Below are 20281 nucleotides of genomic sequence, written 5' to 3' on the forward strand. Positions count from 1 at the left end.
TGTTTAAAATTACTAAGATTTCTGAGCCAGCTATTTCCTTTAAACACTTTTAAGTGTAATTAAACCAAGTCTCCTTGTAAAGTGTTTCTTCTAGAAGTTACTGATTTTAAACTTTTTATTTCAGAATAGTTTTAAATTTACAGGACGAAAATTCTGTAGAAAGAGTTCTCATATATCCCACACCCAGTTTCCCTATTATTAATGTCTCATGTTAGTATGATACATTTGTCACATTTAATGAACCCACACCCAGCTTTTAATTTCACAGACTTCTAAATAGTGAGGAATAGGAAAATCTTTCAAGATCCACTCTTATGGGGCCAGTGGTGGACAGCAGATTAAGCCACCGTCTGCAGTGCCAGCATCCCATGTAGGCACCAGTTCTAGTCCTGGCTACTTCACTTCTGATCCAACTCCCTACTGTTGTGCCTGGGAAAGCAGCAGAGGATGGCCCAAGTGCTTGGGTCCCTGCACCCACGTGGACGACCCAGAAGAATCTCCTGGCTCCTGGCTTTGGCCTGGCCCAGCCCTGGCAATTGTGGCCATTTGGGGAGTAAACCAGCAGGTGGAAGATTGGTTTCTCTCTGTCTCTCCTTTCCTCTTCTCCATTTCTCCTCTCTCCCTCCCTGTAGCTCTGCCTTTCAAATAAGTAACTATTTCAACAACAAAAAAAATCACTCATAGCATATCTCTTAGCACTTCTGGCTTCTTGGTAAACCTAAAATAAAATTCCTTGTATAAAATAAAATTCTAATTTTGGGAGCTGAATCATTTTATTTGCTTTGGGGATTATTTGTCAGCCAGTTGTGTTTGAAAACATTGTCCAGTTATATCTGCTTAACGGTATCACTAATTGTGTATTTTTATTTTTGGATTTTTCCTTTTTTTTTTTTTTTTTTTTTTTGCATTGCAGTGTCTTAATCTTGGGTGCTTCAGGTGGAGTTGGTACTTTTGCTATACAGGTAAAACAATTTTTAATCTTGTAAATAGGAAGATTTTGTTTTTATGGGTTTATAAATTCACATGTTATAAATTATTTTTCCTTAAAAAGCTGAGAGATAATTAGGTCTGGTAAATACATTATTAATTTGAACTTACTCTTCTAAGAAGAAAATGTTCTAATATAGACAGAGGTGCTCCCCTTTCCAGTGGTTTGAGATGCGGGCTAGGTGGATGTCTGTCTAGCAGCTGCAGGAAAGCTGCCAGGGAAGAAGACCAGGGGCAGTGCAGAGAGACGGAAGTTTGCACTGTGGTAGGAAGCAACCAGTGCCAGTTGCCAATCAAAATGTCTGCAGACTCTTTTTGTAGAAATTGATAAGCTGAGTCTAAGATGTATACAGAAATGCAATAGAAAAAACTCTGTTTAGATGGTAATACTTCCCTACAGTGATCTACAAATTCAATGTAATCCCTACCAACATGCCAACTGCTTTTTTTTTTTTTTTTGCATAAATGCACAAGCTTATTCTTTTTTTTTTTTTTATTTAAGATTTATTTATGGCCGGCACCGCGGCTCAGTAGGCTAATCCTCCGCCTTGCAGCGCCGGCACACTGGGTTCTAGTCCCGGTTGGGGCACCGGATTCTGTCCTGGTTGCCCCTCTTCCAGGCCCGCTCTCTGCTGTGGCCCGGGAGTGCAGTGGAGGATGGCCCAAGTGCTTGGGTCCTGCACCCGCATGGGAGACCAGGAGAAGCATCTGGCTCCTGGCTTCAGATTAGTGTGGTGCGCTGGCCGCAGCATGCCAGCCATGGCAGCCATTGGAGGGTGAACCAACGGCAAAGGAAGACCTTTCTCTCTCTCTCTCACTGTCCACTCTGCCTGTCAAAAAAAAAAAAAAAAAGATTTATTTATATTATTTGAAAGGCAGAATTACAGAGAGGCAGAGGCAAAGAGAGGTCTTCCATCCACTGGTTCACTCCCCAGATGGCCACAGTGGCTGGAGCTTTGCCGATTTGAAGTCAGGAGCTTCCTCCAGGTCTCCCATGAGTGTGTAGGGGCCCAAGGATTTGGGCCATCTTCTACTGCTTTCCCAAGCCATAGCAGAGAGCTAGATGGGAAGTAGAGCAGCCGGGTCTTGAACCGGTGCCCATATGGGATGCTGGCACTGCAGGCTGAATCTTAACCTTCTATGCTACAGTGCTGGCTCCCCAACACATGAATATTTGTGTAGGAACACAAACCACATTCAAACATTCAAACCATAGCAACCTGAACAAAACAAAACAAAACAAAAAGTACCCAAGCCTCCAGAAACAGGCCTAGGACCCAGTGGCTGCCCTGTTGTGGTCAGCTGTTTCACTGATTGGCTCCTGGGGGAGGGGGCCTAGTTAAGCCTCCCTCAGTGTGGGGCAACAAGGCCTTCCCCCAGTCCAGGAGCTAGTGAGCACCGTGATAAGGGAGGGCTTGGGTGCTGTGTACTCCCCAGGCCTTTTGCGGACCCACATAGTGCTGGGGGCTTCCCATCCATCCCTCTGCTGACTGGATTGAGAGGAGCAGGGAGGACTCTTGGGGGATGTACACCTTGACTGTGTTTGTATTCACTATTAGTTACCCGGGACCCAGTCTTGACATTCTGTCAACAAATGGTGACTGACTGTATCAACGGAAGGAGGGAAAAGAGGGAGGAAGAAAAACAGCACATCGCATGCCGCTGGTTAGAGCATAAATTGCTTCATTCCCTTAGGAAGACCATTTGGCAATGTCTGCTAAATCTGTATATAAATATAACTATGGTAGCCCAGCAATCCCAGTCTTAGGAATATAGCCTAAGATATATGGGTAGAGACACAAGCATGTTTATCAAAATAGGTGTTCCAGAACTCTAGGACAGTACTCTTCCTGTTAACATTTTATAACTAGACACAGGAAATATAAGTAGTATAAAGAAATAAAATAAAGAAGTAAACTGTAGTCTGTTCTCCCAATGGAATATTATACAGTCATGAAAGCTAATTTCACACAATAAAGTAGATGACTCTCACAAGCAGAATGATGAGTAAAGGCAGCTCCCAAAGAGTGCATCCTCTACTTAATGGCATTCAAGAGCAGGTGCAACTAAACCATAACATTTAATTTAGTAAAACTATTGAAACAAAAAGCAGAAAGGGTTCCTATAAAATTTCTGTGAGTGGTTATTCTAAGGGAGTAAGGGGATTTTGTTGGGAAGTACAGGGACATGGGTTGCATTCTAGCTCTGATCTTGAGTGACTGTTACAATGAAATTTGCTTTCAAATAATTTGAACTGTACTTTATTTTCTATGTATAATATTTCACAACAAGTTTTTTTTAAAAAAAAGATTTATTATTTGAAAGGCAGGCTGATGGAGAGAGAGAGAGAGAGAGAGAGAGAGATCAATCGATCTTCCATCTGCTGGTTCATTTGCACATGGTTGCAACAGCCAGGGCTCGCATGCCAAAGCCAGGAGCCTTGAACTCCATCCGGGTCACTCATGTGAGTTGCAGGGGCCCAAGTATTTGGGCCATCCTCCACTGCTTTCCCAGGTGCATTAGCAGGGAACTGTATTGGAAGAGGAGCACTGGATGCTGGGGTTCAAACTCATGCTCTGATATGAGATGCCAGCATTACAGGCAGTGGCTTACCTCACTGTGCCACAACACCAGCTCAAAAATATTTTGAAATTAGAAAAATGAATAATGAGTGTCAAGGTTGAATCCTATACAAAACAGCATAGGAAAAATGTGAATGAAGAATAGGATAACCTATCTACAGACAGTGAAAGAATGTCACAACATGCCCATCAAACAGGTTAAAAGATACTTAATGCATAATAAGGACATGGAAAAACAAAAAGAAATCAGAATTGGAAGAAGCAAAAGACATAAGCATGAAGGAAAATAATTTAGTAATGGAAACTAAACTAGAATGCATTAGCAAATAAACACAGCACATAATGCTGTTCTAATAGATTGTAGGGAAAATTTTAAGTTACAAAAGAAACGAAAAGATAAAAATAGATTCAAGAGAAAATGTCAGATATTGAAAGCAAGAGAAGAAGATTGATAAATGGGATAATAGGAGTCCCTGAAGAAGAAAAGCACAATAAGGAACAAGAACAGATAACAAAACCTACCACGTTTCCTACTTTCCTTAAATTAAAATGAGCTGACACTGCAAACTGAATAATCATGTCACTTCTCGTAGAGCACTGCCCCAGAATAAGCAACACCAAGGAAGATTACTAGTAAAAGTGCTGAGGAAAATGCTGACAAAATTACTAAAGAATAAAGGGGAAAAATCTTTGAGACATTCAGAAAAAAAGAGCACATGACTTATAAGAGAAATAAAATTATTATCAGATTTTTTTTTTTTTGGATGGTAGCACTTCAATGCCAGAAAAAGAAAAGAAAAGAAAGAAAAAGCTCACAGAGTAACATGTTTGAGATATTCAAGGGAAGAGTGCCAAGTGTTTTTAATACAGCGAAACTGGCCTTGCAGTATAAAGGACACATCTGGACTGTGGTCGGCACACAGGAACTTGGGGAACACTATTCATCTGGCCCTTTTCCGAGCAGTCTGCTACAGAATGAGCTGCTGACAGCTAAAATGCTGAAGGAGATGGTTGATGGACTGGTGTTAATTGTAAAGTTACCTGTGGAACAAAATCAAATGAGGGCTTCAGAGGAAGCCATGTGTTCTGACTATGCCACTAGTTTTTTCAAAGTGCCGGAAAGCAAGGAGAGCACACATTATCTTAGTGTTGTTGTTAATCATGTTAGTAGTACATTAGGATTATATACAGACCATTATGTAGATAAGATATAATAGAGCAAAGGAATGTTCATGACATTTTAATTGTGTCATTCCTGTGTCAGAGCAGAGACTCTAGGTGTGGAACAAAGGAGATAGCGATGTAAAAACAAACAAGGTGTTAGGTAAAAACTCAGTAGTTATCTATTGAAATATCATTTCTCACCAAAAGAATTCAGAGCTTATTGGAGAGGTGATAGATTTCGGGTTTAGGACACAAAATGTATAGGAGTAAACCTGGAATGTGTTCAGTTGAATATATGCAGTATCAAAGACTAATCAGGTTATGTCGGAAGGCTCAGGAGAGGAGAGTGTTTGACAGTAGTGGTTAGCCTAGCTTCCTGCTAATGCGTACTCTGGGAGACAGCAGATGATGGCTCAAGTTCTGGGCCCCTGACATCCTTGTGGGAGACCCACATTGAGTTCCTGGCTTTTGGCTTTGGCTTGACCCAGCCCCTGATATTGTGGGCATTTGAGCAGTGAACCAGTGAAAAGATCTCTGTGTCTCTTTGCTTCTTTGTTTTTCTGCTTTATAATATGAAAATGAAAATAAAGAAAAAAAAATTTTTTTGACAGGCAGAGTGGACAGTGAAAGAGAGAGAGAAAGGTCTTCCTTTTTCCATTGGTTCACCCCCAATGGCTGCTGTGGCTGGCGCACCACGCTGATCTGAAGCCAGGAGCCAGGTGCTTCTGGTCTCCCATGGGGAGCAGGGCCCAAGCACTTGGGCCATCCTCCATTGCACTCCCGGGCCACAGCAGAGAGCTGGACAGGAAGAGGAGCGACCGGGACAGAATCCGGCGCCCCGACCAGGACTAGAACCTGGTGTGCCGGTGCCGCAGGCAGAGGATTAGCCTATTGAGCCGTGGCTCTGGCCCAAAAATGTTTTTAAAATTACTTGGAAGCTAATTTGAAGTCTCAAAGATGTCACGATTTGAGCTTCCATGATACTGATAATTACAATGGATTGAAAAGCTTTATGTTTATTTAAATCTATGAGTTCATGATGGTTTCTTTTTAAAATGGTCAATTTGGAATATGATAGGGAACTGATTTTTTATCTTACAAACTGATAAAGGGAAACAAGCATTTATTTTGCCTTTCCTCTATAAACTGTATAGCTGAGTTAACCAACTACTATGTGAGGGGAGATGTTCCTTTATAAAAGTATCCCAACTACCAAGTAAAAAGAGATAGAATTAGGATATTACTATTTTACAAACACCAGTTGACAGATATCAGTATTAAGCATTTGCATTTGCCAAGATCATAAAAAGAGCAACAACCAGACATGGTGCGCCTCCTCCAGTTTTGCCAGACACTCCCCACAGTTCTGCTAAAGGAATTGAAGCTGAATCTAATCCAGTCCCTAGATCCATCTGCCAGCTTGCAGAAAATGCAGGACAGAGCAGCATGTGGGACTGCCCTCTGAGCCTGCAATCAGAAGTTCCAGGTGGTGGGAAACTGCCATTGCATGGCCTGCATTCTCCAGGTGGATTCTAGGAAAGCAACGCAATAGAAGAGCCGCCTATACGCCTATAATTTAAGACACTTAAAATACACCATATTTTTTAAATGCACAAAACTCAACTGTAATGTCTAGTGAATGTGTATTTGGGTGCTAAAACTTTTAAAGCAGGATACTAATGACTGAATGGGGAGGGTGGGTAGAGGAGGGGTCAGGTTGGATAGGCACATTAAAGAGCTTTGGAATGGCTGCCTGCTTTTTGTTCGTTTGTTTGTTTGTTTTCTGGGTAGTGATTGCCTTACAAGGGTTTTCCATACTTTTTTTATTTTATATAAAAAAACTTTATATTATTTTTTAAGTTGTCTTTTTTTAAAGGTTTATTTTTTATTTATATTCATCTACTTAAAAGGCAGAGTTACAGAGAGAGAGAAACAGAGACAGAGAACAAGCACCAGCACACTTGCACACTGATTTACTCCCGAAATGCCCACAAATGTAGGGATTGGCCAGGTTGAAGCCAGGAGCCCAGGGCTATGTTTGGGTCTCCTAAGCAGGTGCAAGGCCCCAAGCACTTGAGCCGTCACATGCTGCCTTCCACAATGCAGTAGCAGGAAGCTGGATTGGAAGCAGAATATCTCAGATGCAAGTAGTCACTCTAATATGGGATATGGGCATTGCAAGTGAAAGCTTAACCAGATGTGCCCCAGTGCCCATTCCTAAAACTGTTCTTAAAACTTTTTAGTGGAGTCACCAGGCATCCCATATGAGCACTGGTTCAAGTCCCCATTGCTGTACTTTTTTTTTTTTTTTTTTTTTTGACAGGCAGAGTTAGACAGAGTTATAGACAGTGAGAGAGAGACAGAGAAAGGTCTTCCCTCCGTTGTTTCACTCCCCTAACGGCCACTACGGCCAATGCTGCACCGATCCGAAGCCAGGAGCCGGGTGCTTCCTCCTGGTCTCCCATGCGGGTTTAGGGACCCAAGTACTTGGGCCATCCTCCACTGCACTCCCGGGCCACAGCAGAGAACTGGACTGGAAGAGGAGCAACCGGGACTAGAACTCGGGGTGCCGGCACTGCAGGTGGAGGATTAGCCAAGTAAGCCATGATGCCAGCCTGCTGTACTTCTTACCAACTCCCTGCAATGTTCCTAGGAAAGCAGCAGAAGGCGGCCCAAGTGCTTAGGCTTCCATCACCCATGTAGGAGACCCAGATGAAGTTCCTGGCTCCTTGCTTAGGCTTGGCACAGCAACAGCTGTTGTGGCCATTGAGGGAATGAACTAACAGATGGAAAATCTTTCTCTTCCTCTCTCTATGTCACTCTTCCTTTCAAATAAATAAAATAAATCTTAACAAAACCAAAAAACTTGGGACCAGCATTGTGTTGTGGTGGGTTAAGCTGCTGCCTTTGATGTTAACATCCCAAATGGGCACTGGGTCAAGATTATGAATGAGCTTAAAGCTCTTTATTTCTGGGGCCAGTGCTGTGGCAGCACCAGCATCCCATATGGGCGCTGATGCAAGTCCCAGCTGCTCCATTTCCAATCCAACTCCATGCTGATGGCCTAGGAAATCCATAGAAGATGATCCAAGGACTTAGGCCCCTGTACCCACAAGGAAGACCTGGATGAAGCTCCTGGCTCCTGGCTTCTGCCTGGCTTAGTCCTGGCTGTTGTGGCCATTTGGGGAGTGAACCAGCGGATGGAATATTTCTCAGTTTCTGATTCACCATCTCTGTAACTCTGACTTTCAAATTAATAAGTAAATCTTAAAGAAAAGCTCTAATATATTTTACAGGTATTTATGTAGCATGTTGGTGTGACATAGAGTGGGGATTTGATAGTGAACAAAACAAGCACACAGCCTTTATATTCTGATGAACTTTGCCACTTATATTAGGGAAGAAGTTGGTGCTCAGAACAGGGTTAAGGGAAAAGCTAGTTTGTTGCAGCCTATAGCTGTCAGTGCAGAAATTTCTTTGTGAACTTCAAGTAGCTGCTCTCAAATTAGGCTGAAATAGCTAATTCCATGACATTAATCCCATGACATTTACATTATAGAAAATAATTATAGTAGTTTTGGAGTAGGATACATCCTGATACTTAATCCTGAATAACATTAGAATTCAGCTCATCTTTTTGTTTAAATCTAGTAATTCTTTAAAATATAAGGCATCTGCTTTTTAAAGTTGGTGACAATTTATTTAGCTCTTCCCTCTACAGGGGAGAGGACTTTATCTGTGTTTTTTAATGTCCATCACTTTTAAAATGTATTTGGCTCACTCCCGAAATGCCCAAATAACTGGTGCTGTGTCAGGCTTAAGCGCAGTACCTACCTTCTAATCCACGATTTAAAAATAAAATACAGTGGGTTAAGCTGAACACACCCCACATTGGAGTATCTGGATTCGAGTTCCATCTCAGCTTCTCTTTTGGCTTCTTGCTAACACACTGCACCCTAACGGCTCAAGTTCTCGGGTCCCTGCTGCCCACATTCGAGACCCAAATGTAGCTTCTGGATCCTGGCTGTTGCAGGCAGTTGGGGAGAGAACCAAAAGATGGACGATTGGTCTTTCTGCCACCCGTCCTCCCTCCCTATCTCTCTGCTTCTCAAATAGAATACATCAAAATAAAATGCCCATAGTTTCTTCTACCTCTCTCTAAAATCACCTTTCATATTTTGGACATTTTCTGAGTACATGGGATATTTTATCTTATTTTTTTATGGCATTTACCTTTGTCATCACTGAAAGTGCTGAATTTGAGGCCGTTTAGTCCTGTCTTTGCTGATACCAGTAAGGCACTGACACCTTCTGAGTGAACTGATTTAAACTATGTGAGCAGGCGACTGGCTGTCTCGTTCAGGGTAAATAAGGTCTATTTCTTGGGAATTCCCTTCGCGAACATGAGTCTACTTGTTTTCACTGGTTGCTGACAGATGGCTTCCTATAGTTCTTGTAAAGATGAGAGAGTTCTCTAGAGATCAGTCTGATGGATACACAGAGGGTGCCAACTTTTTTTTCTTTTGATGAAGTCAACTTTTCTACTTTCCTTTTTTTTTTGGCAGGTAATGAAAGCGTGGGGTGCTCATGTGACGGCAGTTTGCTCTCAAGATGCCAGTGAACTTGTAAGGAAGCTTGGGGCAGATGATGTAATTGATTACAAATCTGGAAGTGTGGAAGAACACTTGAGATCCTTAAAACCGTATGTATTAGGACAGTGTTCACATGGGGAAGGTGGGGACAAGGACCGTTGATAATATGGAAGTGTGATTTGGCTTGGTGGCCTTACAGTCTTGCTCGAATCGTAAGGAATACTCGATGAAAACATTCCATGTCTTCAGAAGTCATTTGGGCAGGCTTCTGTTGTTAATTCCAGATGTTAACACACTTAATGTGATCAATACTGGGAAGTTATTTAGCTTACATGGTCTTTTGCTGAATTTTAAATTAATTTTTATTTTTAAATTAACCTTAACTTACTGTAAAAGATGTGAAGACAGAATTGGAAGTGTGTTCCCTGTGGTGGCATTTGTCGTCACTGCAGGAAGAATATGGAATAGCATGTGAAAATAACATGGTTAACACTAAACACAATTTAAAAAAAAAAAAATCTTTATTTGAGGGGGGCCTGCGCTATGCTGTAGCAGGTTAAGCTGATGCCTGTGATGATGGCATCCCATGTCAGCACTGGTTCGAGTCCCAGCTGCTCCATTATGACCCAGCTCCCTGCTAATGCACCTGGGAAAGCAGTGGCAGATGGCCCAAGTACTTGGACCCCTGCCACCCACTTGGGAAACCTGGATGAAGCTCCTGGCTCTTGGCTCTGGATCAGCCCAGCTTCAGCCATTTGGGGAGCAAACCAACAGATGAAAGATCTTTTTCTGTACTTCTCTCTCTCTGACACTATAACTCTGCCTTTGAAATAAATAAATCTTTTAAAAAATTATTTGTTTGAAAGGCAGAGACAAAGAGATATCTCCTCTCTACTCATTAGTTCTTCAAATGCCCACAGCAGTTGGGGTTGGGCCAGACTGAAGCTGGGAGTTGCAAACTCAATCCAGATCTCCCATCTAAGTGACGGGTCTCCCACATGGGGGCAGGACCCCAAGCACTTGGGCCATCTTCTACTGCTTTCCCGGGCCATAAGCAGAGAGCTGAATCAGAAATGGAGCAGCCAGGACCCAAACCGGCCTCCATATGATATGCCGGAGCCATAGGCGGAGGCGTAACCTGCTACACCACAGCGCCATTCCCTCTGAGTATCTTCATATTTGTTTACTCAAAAATTTGGGAGTGGAGCAGGCTTCTCTACTGAGAAGAATGGTCTGTGACTAGTGTCCTCCTGCATTTCTTATTCTTCAAACTCTGCTTGCCCTTCTTCACTTCAGTCTCATGAAAAACTCAAGATCCACAAAGTTGGCCAAAGCTGATTTTAGAGGCTTTCATGTTTGTCTTCATCCAAATGAATTCGGAAGGGAAAAGACTTACCAGAAAGGAATTAATCATTGATTTGCTTAATTTGTATGCATGTATTCTTTAAATAGATCTTTGTTTTCAAAAGCACTTAAAAGCATCATTGGATTTTCACCTCTTTTAAGTAGAGCATAGTGATTATAGCAGCTTTAGGTTAGATTAAGGAGCTGAATATTTTTGTGGATTCCATAATGACTAGATTTTGGGAGCAGGTCAGAGCAGAATTGAAGATTGAGGAAGCTGTTGATTATTCCTGGGCATTGTCCTGATGTCCTGATGTTGTACATCAGGATAAACTAAAAGGGAGAAATTTCCAGAAGGCCAAGAGGTGCTTCTACAAACATTTCTGACTGGAGGGAGTACAAACAAATCATTCTTGTGGTGAAAACTGTGTACACTTTGAAGTAGCGTATGCATTAGTTCATACTCTGACTTGTGCTCAATGGATAGGTTTGCAGTTTTCTATAAAGATTAAGTAAGAACTTCTCAACCTTGACAACCTTAGGCTCTCGACATTTGACCTTGTAGGCTGGATAATTTTTGTTGTGGAGGGCGTGGGGGAGAATCTTCTGTGCATTGTAGGGAGCCCAAATCACCATTGGTTCAGAACTACTTGTGGAAGTCATTCTGAAAGTATTAGAAACTGATAGAGCTTTTATGAACAAAACTATTAGTCTCATTTGATTTTCCTTAGAGAAGAGCGGAGATCCAGTGAGCAGCTGTGTCCTTTCTTTTGTGTCACAGCGACCACCACTCTGCCGTGTGGTGCAGGGTAGCGTGGTTTGTGTGGTTTGTGAGCAGTCACTGAAATAAACCCTCCAGCCAACTGGTGGCGGGGGCAAAGGGGCATCTGGGCCTTGTGCAAAGACTAACAAGGATGTTTTGATGTGGTTCTTTCTCTCCAGGTTTGATTTTATCCTTGATAATGTGGGTGGATCCACTGAAACATGGGTTCTAAATTTTCTCAAGAAATGGTCAGGAGCCACCTATGTGACTTTGGTGACTCCCTTCCTCCTGAACATGGACCGGTTGGGCATAGCAGATGGCATGTTGCAGACAGGAGTCACCGTGGGTTCTAAGGCATTGAAGGTAAGAAGGAGGGTATGGTTGATGAGAGGAAGCAGGCGCCTCCCGCTGCTAGAAACTGGTTTGCCTCGTGGCTGTTTTCTCTCCTGGAGACAGCATAGCACAGTGGCCGCAAGTGTGGACTCTCGAGTTATAGCACCTGGGTTCAAATTCTGACCTGCACTTAGTAGCTGTGTGACCTCTGCTAGTCACTTAACATCTTGCAGTTCCCAATGTCATCCCTGTAAAATGGGGATAATCATGTATCTGCCTTACTGGGTCATTGTAAGGATACAGTGAGATCATCTGTGTGAGGATTTTGGCACCATGCCTATTGCATGAAACGCTCTTAGCAAACGTCAGCTTTTCTTAGTAGCTGCTCTTTCTCTCTCAATGCCTTCTGATATGATATGAAACTTGATGACTCCCTCTCTGTCTCACCAGTCTTGACACATAGTCTCCTGTATTGAAAGGTAGAGTTCTATTAAGATAACAAACAGCTGGTCTTTGTGTGGTGGCAGCATTGGGATATGACAGTGTATGACAGTGGTGCCCAGACTTGGGCTTTCAGACTTTTAGAGGTGTGTGGGCTTTTTTTTTTTTTTTTGGAATTCGAAACCTAATGGAAGTTGCATTCTTGCATCAGTGAGGCTACAGAGGCTCGTAGAAGCATCATGCCTTTGCTGGGTTGTATCATCTTAGCCCAACACTGCATAGCCCATGTGAGTTTGAAACTCTGGCTGCCAATGGTATCAGGAGAGTCTCTGGGACATGATTAATCAGCCTGACTCCGTTAGCAAGGCCGTATGGAGCCATAGTATGCAGCCATAGTATGCAAAAAAGATTGAGGGTGGTGGAGACTAGCCCAGGCAGCCTTAGTTCAGGGACTTAGTGGAGGTTTGAGAGTCGGCTCTCCACTATACATGGTAGCCTCTTGTCATTGCACTGGGGACAGGAGCTTATATAATTTCTTGTTATAAATTGTTGATCATTATAGACACTGACTTAAAATATGAATCAATATTGGAATATGTGACAGAAAATATAAAGGTAAGCTCAATATTTTTTATTTATTTACAGAAAGACAGTAGGGAGTTTTTCAGTGGTAAAAAGATTGTGAGTCACTGGTCCATCCAGCCAACACTCAGCCATGTTTGTGAGATGACAGGCTTGGTAATTATCCTTAGTTGATTCTTTATTCTAGAAATTAAATTAATTTGGGATCTTTCAGGGCGTGACTTTGAGCACTTCGGTCTCTTAAATTCTGTGTTCTAAAAAATACTTAGAGTTGGTGAGGTAGAGCTCCAGGAGAGGAGACCATGACTCAGTACTTAGGCAACACTGGCAGGTCTGGGCAGTAGAGATGAACAACTCCAGCTGCAGTTCTGTGTGTGTGCTTGTTGTCGTTGGTTAAAGAATTTATTTATTTGAGAGGCGGAGTCACAGAGAGAGGAAGAGACAGAGAAGTCTTCCATCTGCTGGTTCACTTCCCAGATGGCTGCAACAGCTGGAGCTGGGCCAGTCTGAAGCTAAGAGCTTCTTCCCGGTCTCCCACGCAAGTACAGGGGCCCAAGCACTTGGGCCATCTTCTGCTGCTTCCCAGGCCATCAGCAGGGAGCTGGATCAGAACAGGAGCAGCTAAGACACAAACCGGTGCCCTAAGGGGATGCTGGTGCTGCAGGTGGAGACGTAGCCTACTGTGCCACAGCACTGGCCTCCACGTGTTCTGTATTTTTGATTGATTCTGAGCGCAGTGAGAAACAGTGTTCACAGGGTACTGTGTAGCAGAGACAACAGTCTTAGCTGTCGTCGTATCTTTCTTTCTCTTTTTACAAAGCCCACTTTCCAGTGCTTTAAAATTTAACTTTTCTAGTTTCAATTTGTTCTTTAGTGAGACCCCTTACAAGGCACTCTTCAGAGTTGTCCTCTGAGAGTAAAACAGACACAGCTTTCTTCATTTTCTCCTTCCCCCCACTTGAAAGGCGATCGTGGTAATCTCATGTGAAAACCTTTTAAGCAGTTTCCGATGTCTTTCTAGAATGTGCACAAGTAAAAGCCTCATTGTCATGCCTCCCACGCTCCTGCCAGCTGTGGTTTATTTTCTCTCCTATAATAGCCTGGGAAAAAACACATGGACACACACACACACACACACACACACACACACACCCGCTCCAGCAGAATATACAAACCCTGCTCTTGCAGACCAATGGTTTCACTTTATGAGCAACTTGTTACAAAGAATTATCCATGATGGAGCAGTTGTGACCATTTCCGTTCCTTCCTTAACACCCTAAACAATGATCAGTGTCTTCACTGCAGTCTGTGAGGGCAGACCTAAGGGAGAAGTACTTACACACATCTCCTACGATTATCATTAACTGGGCCCACCGTGAGCTTGGGACATGCTCAGCGCTTCTGGAATCTAGCTAGGTAAGCCTCAAACAATGCTTTGTTTCATTTTCCTTGGAAGGTAGTTGCCTAGGCCACTGCCTCCCAGCCCTTCTCAGGCCATGGCACACACAGAAGAGGCTGATCATTGAATGGCTTACTGCGGCTGCTCAGGTACAAGAGCAGTTCCTCTGGAGACCTCTGCCAGCCAGGCACTGCCCTGCTGCCCAGGGACGGAGAGGAGCCTGTAGCTCATTGGAATGTCGACAGTGATTCCAGAGGAAGCCTGGCTCTGATCTGCCTTTACTGTCCTGCGGATTAATGGTGACGCCTTTAGCTCTCACAGTTTTTCTGGATCAGATGAGAATCCATATGGGCATTCAAGTGATCAGGCACTCCAGTATGGGGCTTTACCTAGGCAAAATCTTGCGTTCTTCCCCCACCCCCAGCAACCTTTTACTTAAGGAGTACAAACTTCTTGCTTTTCATAAATACAACTTTAAGAATATAGTGATTCTTTCTACCATACCTTCCTGCCCATACTCTTATCCCACTTCCTCCTATTCCCATTCTTATTTTTTTACTAAGATCTATTTTCAGTTAGCTTTATACACATACGATCAACTCTATACTAAGTAAAGAGTTCAAAAAATTGTTCCTCAACAGTCAAGGCAAGGGCTATTCACAATCATTGCATCTGGAAGTGTTAATTCCACTTCTATAGATTACCTTTTGGGTGTTCTATTAGTCATCACAAATCAGGGAGAACCTATGATATTTGTCCTTTTGGGACTGGCTTATTGCACTAAATATAATGTTTTCCAGTTTCATCTATTTTGTTGCAAATGACAGAATTTCTTTTTTTTTTAACCTCTGTTTAGTATTCTGTGGTATATATATCCCATAATTTCTTTATCCAATCTTCAGTTGGTGGGCATTTGGGTTGATTCCATATCTTGGCTATTATGAATTGAGCTACGATAAACATGGGGGTACAGATAACTCTTTCATTAGCTGATTTCATTTCCTGTGGGTAAATTCCCTGGAGTGGAATGGCTGGGTCATATTGTAGGCCTGTATTCAGACTTCTGAGGTATTTCCATACTGTCTTCCACAGTGGCTGTACCAGTTTACATTCCCACCAGCAATGGCTTAGGGTACCTTTGCCCCCACATCCTTGCCAGCATTTGTTGTTTGTTGATTTCTGTATGAAAACCATTCTAATGGTGGTGAGGTGAGACCTCATTGTGGTTTTTGTTTGCATTTCCCTGATGGCTACTGATCCTGAGCATTTTTTTATGTGTCTGTTGGCCATTTGGGTTTCCTCTTATGAAAAATGTGTGTTTAAGTCCTTTGCTGCCTCCCTCCCTCCCTCCCTCCCCCACCTTCCTTCTTTCCTTCCTTTCTTCCTTCTGCAGAGCTACAGAGAGGCAGCAGCAGCAGAGAGAAAGAAGTCTTCCATCTGCTGGTATACTCCCCAAATAGTTGGAGCTCAGCCAATCTGAAGCCAAGGCCAAGAGCTTCATCCTAGTCTCCCACATGGGTGCAGGGGCCCAAGAACTTAGGCCATCTTCTACTACTTTCCCAGGTCACAGCAGAGAGCTGGATCGGAAGAGGAGCAGCTGGGCCTCTAACCTGGTGCTCATTTGGAATGCCAGCACTGTAGGCAGCAGCTTCACCCATTATGCCACAGCACCAGCCCCTTGCCCATTTCTTAACTTGGTTGTTTGTTTTGTTGTTAAGTTTCTTGAGCTCTTTATAGATTGTGGAAATCAATCCTTTCTCAGTTGTATAGTTTGCAAATATTTTTTCTCATTTGTTGGTTGCCTCTTCACTTTGCTGGGTGTTTTCTTTTGTAGTACAGAAACTTCTCAGTTTGATGTAGTCCCATTTGTCATTTTTGGCTTTGATTGCCTGTGCCTCTGGATCTTTTCAAAGAACTCTTTGCCTATGCCATTGTCTCACAGTCTTCCCCAGCGCGTTCTAATAATCTGATGGTATCAGGTTGTAGATTTAGGTCTTTAATCTATTTTGAGTGGATTTTTGTGTAATGTGTAAGGTAGAGGTCTTGCTTCATACTTTTGCATGTAAAGATCCAGTTTTCCGAGCACCACTTGTTGAAGAGACTGTCCTTGTGCCAGGGATTGATTTTTATCTCCTTTGTCAAAGATAAGTTGGTTGTAGATATGTGGGTTGATTTTTGCCATTTCTATTCTGTTCCATTGGTCCGTCCATCTGTTTTTGTACCAGTACCAGGCTGTTTTGATTCTAACTGTCCTGTGGTATGTCTTGACATCTGGTATTGTGATGCCTCTGGCTTTGTTTTTGTTGTGTAAGATTGCTTTAACTATTTGGGGTCTCCTGTGTTTCCATATGAATTTCAGAATCATTTTTTCTGTATAGGAGAAGAATGTCCTTGATATTTTGATTGGTATTGCATTGAATCTGTAAATTGCTTTTGCTAGTATGGACATTTTGATGATATTGATTCTTGCAATCCATGAGCATGGAAGATTTTTCTATTTTTTGGTGTCTTCTAATCTTTCTTTAATATTTTGTAATTCTCATTATAGAGATCTTTCACCTTCTTATTAAATTTATTCCAAGGTATTTGATTTTTTTGGTAGCTATTGTAAATGGGATTGATCTTAGAAGTTCTTTCTCAGCCATGGCATTCTCTGTGTATACAAAGGCTATTGACTTTTGTGTGTTGATTTTATATCCTGCAACTTTTCCAAACTCTTCTTTTCGCTCAAATAGTCTCTTGGTGGAGGTTTTTGGATCCCCTCTATATAGAATCATGTCATCTGCAAATAGGGATAGTTTGACTTCCTCTTTCCCAATTTGTATCCCTTTGATTTCTTTTCTTGACTAATGGCTTTGGCTAAGACTTCCAGGACTGTGTTGAAGAGCAATGATGAGAATGGACATCCTTGTCTGGTTCCAGATCTCAGTGGGAATGCTTCCAACTTTTCCCCATTCGATAGGATGCTGGCCGTGGATTTTCCATAAATTGCCTTGATTGTGTTGAGGACTGTTCCTTCCATACCCAATTTGCTTACAGTTTTCATCATGAAAGGGTATAATATTTTATCAAATGCCTCCTCTACATCCAGTGAGATAATGATATGGTTTTTGTTCTTCAATGTGTTAATGTGATGTATCACATTGATTGATTTGTGAATGTTGAACCATCCTGGCATACCAGGAATAAATCCAAACTTGGTCTGGGTGAATGATCTTTCTGACCTGTTGTTGCGTTCAACTGGCTAGTATTTTGTTGAGGATTTTCATGTCCATGTTCATCAGGGAAACTGGTCTATAGTTCTCTTTCTCTGCTATATCTTTTCCAGGCTTAGGAATTAAGTTGATGCTGGCTTCATAGCAGGAGTTTGGGAAGATTCCCTCCCTTTCAGTTGTTTTGAATAGCTTGAGAAGAATCAGAGTTAGTTCTTCATTAAATGTCTGGTAGAATTCAGCAGTGAAGCCATCTGGTCCTGGGCTTTTCTTTGCTGAGAGGATCTTTATTACTGATTCAATTTCCATCTTGATTATTGGTCTGCTTAGGTTTTCTTGTCTTTGTAGCTCAATTTAGGTAGGTTGTATCTGTCCAGGAATCTGTTCATTTTTTCCAGGTTTCCCAATTTGTTGGCATACAGCTCTTTGTAGTAATTTCTGATAATTCTTTTTATTTCTGTGGTGTCTGTTGTTACATTTCCTTTTTCATCTCTAATGTTATTGATTTGGGTCTTTTTCCTTTTTTTGGTTAGTTGGGCCAATGTTGTGTCAATTTTATTTTTTCAAAAAAACAGCTTTTCGTTTCACTGATCTTCTGTATTTTTTTTGTTTCAAGTTGGTTTATTCTCTGATTTTTTCTTTTCTGTTACTATTTTTGGGTTTGGGTTGCTGTTGTTTTTCTAAGTCCTTGAGATATATTGATACCTCATTTATTTGATGCTTTTCCAATATCTTGATGTAAGCCCAGATTGCTGTAAGCATTCCTCTTCACACTACTTTTGCTGTTATATTATCATCTTCATTCATTTCCAGAAATGTTTTGATTTCTCTTTTGATTTCTTCAGTGACCCACTGTTCATTCAGGAACATGTTGTTCAGTCTACATGTGTTTACATATGTTTTAGTGATTTCTGATTTGTTGATTTCTAGCTTAGTTCCATTGTGGTCAGAGAGTTGCCTGGTATGATTTTGATTTTTTAATTTGCTGAGACTTGCTTTATGGCCTAGCCATGTGGTCTATCTTAGAGAAAGTTCCATGCACTGCTGAGAAGAATGTGTATTCTGCATCTGTAGGATGAAAAGTTCTGTAGGTATCTTCTAGGTCTGTTTGATCTATAGTGTTGATTAATTTTGTTTTCTTGCTTATTGTCTTGTTGATCTGTCTGTTGCTGAAAGTGGAGTATTAAAGTCCCCCATTACTATTGTATTTGAGTCTATATCTCTCTTTAGATCCATTAACATTTCTTTTAAATAGCTCAGTGCCCTGCAATTAGGTGCATATATGTTTATAATAGTTACATCTTCCTGTTGAATTGATCCCTTAATCATTACATAGTGCCCTTCTTTGTCTCTTTTAACAGTTTTTGTATTAAAGTTTATCTTGTCTGATATTAATATGGCTACACCAGCTCTTTTTTGGTTTTTGTTAACATGGATTATCTTTTTCTATCCTTTCGCTTTCAGTCAGCATGCATCTTTATTGGTGAGTTGTGTTTCTTGTAGGCAGAAAATAGATGGGTTTTGTTTTTCAATCCATTCAGCCAGTCTGTATCTTTTAACTGGGGAGTTGAGGCCATTTACATTCAAGGTGACTGTTGATAAGTAATGACTTGGCCCTGCCATTTTTCCATACATATTCCTAATGTTTACTTTGGATTTCCTTTGTACTTTTACTGGGATATGTTCTGCCTTCACCTTCTTTCATAGTGATGAGCATGTTTCTGTGCTTTCGTGTGTAGCACATCCTTGAGTATTTTTTCTAAGGCTGGATGAGTGGTGACAAAGTCTTTCAATTTCTGTTTGTTATGGAAGGTATTTATTTCACCTTCATAAATGAGAGCTTTGCAGAGTACAATATTCTGGGTTGACAGTTTTTTTTCAATAAGACTTAGAATATATCTCACTGTTCTCTCCTAGCCTATAGGGCTTCTGATGAGAAGTCAGCTGTGAATCTAATTGGAAACCTCTGAAAGTAATTTGGTGTTTCTCTCATACACATTTTAGAGCTTTGCAGAGTACAGTATTCTGGGTTGACAGTTTTTTTCTCCTAAGACTTAGAATATATCTCACTGTTCTTTCCTAGCCTATAGAGCTTCTGATGAGAAGTCAGCTGTGAATCTAATTGGAAACCTCTGAAAGTAATTTGGTGTTTCTCTCATACACATTTTAGAATCTTTTCTTCATGTTTTACTGTGGAGAATTTGTCTACAGTGTGTCATGGTGAAGATCTTTTCTGGTCATGTCTATTAGGAGTTGTATGTGCTTCCTATACTTGAACATTTCTTTTTCCAAATTAGGGAAGTTTTCTGTAATTATTTCACTAAAGAGGCTTCTAATTCTTTCTTTCCACACCTTCAGGAACTCCTAAGACTCATATGTTGGGTCATTTGATAGCATCCCATAAATATCTGATGCTGTTTTTTAGTTTTCTTATCTCTTTATTCCTCCCTCCCTCCCTCCCCTCCCCCCTCCCCTCCCCCTCTCCCCTCCTCTCCCTCCCCTCCCCTCCTCTTCTTCTTCTCTCTCTCTCTCTCTCTCTCTCTCTCTTTCTTTCTTTCTTTCTTGGGGGGATCTGACTGTAAAATTTCCAACCATTTGCCTTCTAACTTGGATGTTCTTTCTTCTGCCTCACTGAGTTTGTTATTAAAGCTTTCCACCACATTTTTTATTTGTGCTATTGAATTCCTTTTTTTTTTTTTTTTTTTTTTTTGACAGGCTGAGTTAGAGAGAGACAGAGAGAAAGGTCTTCCTTTTTCCGTTGGTTCACCCCCCAAATGGCCGCTACGGCTGGCACGCTGTTCCAATCTGAAGCCAGGAACCAGGTGCTTCCTCCTGGTCTTCCATGCGGGTGCAGGACCCAAGCACTTGGGCCATCCTCCACT

The 20281-nt window shown here is 41.7% G+C and overlaps 1 protein-coding gene across 1 annotated transcript in view; it reads left to right on the forward strand.

Annotated features, from left to right (window-relative positions):
- Positions 1-20281, forward strand: part of RTN4IP1 (reticulon 4 interacting protein 1) — a 65768-nt gene that overhangs the window by 30715 nt on the left and 14772 nt on the right. The window contains exons 5-7 of the mRNA XM_002714873.5: positions 914-962; positions 9299-9435; positions 11612-11795. Coding sequence (XP_002714919.2) covers positions 914-962; positions 9299-9435; positions 11612-11795 — 370 coding nt within the window. The remainder of the gene's footprint in view (positions 1-913; positions 963-9298; positions 9436-11611; positions 11796-20281) is intronic.

Source organism: Oryctolagus cuniculus, chromosome 5 (assembly GCF_964237555.1).
Source record: "Oryctolagus cuniculus chromosome 5, mOryCun1.1, whole genome shotgun sequence".
Lineage (NCBI taxonomy): Eukaryota > Metazoa > Chordata > Mammalia > Lagomorpha > Leporidae > Oryctolagus > Oryctolagus cuniculus.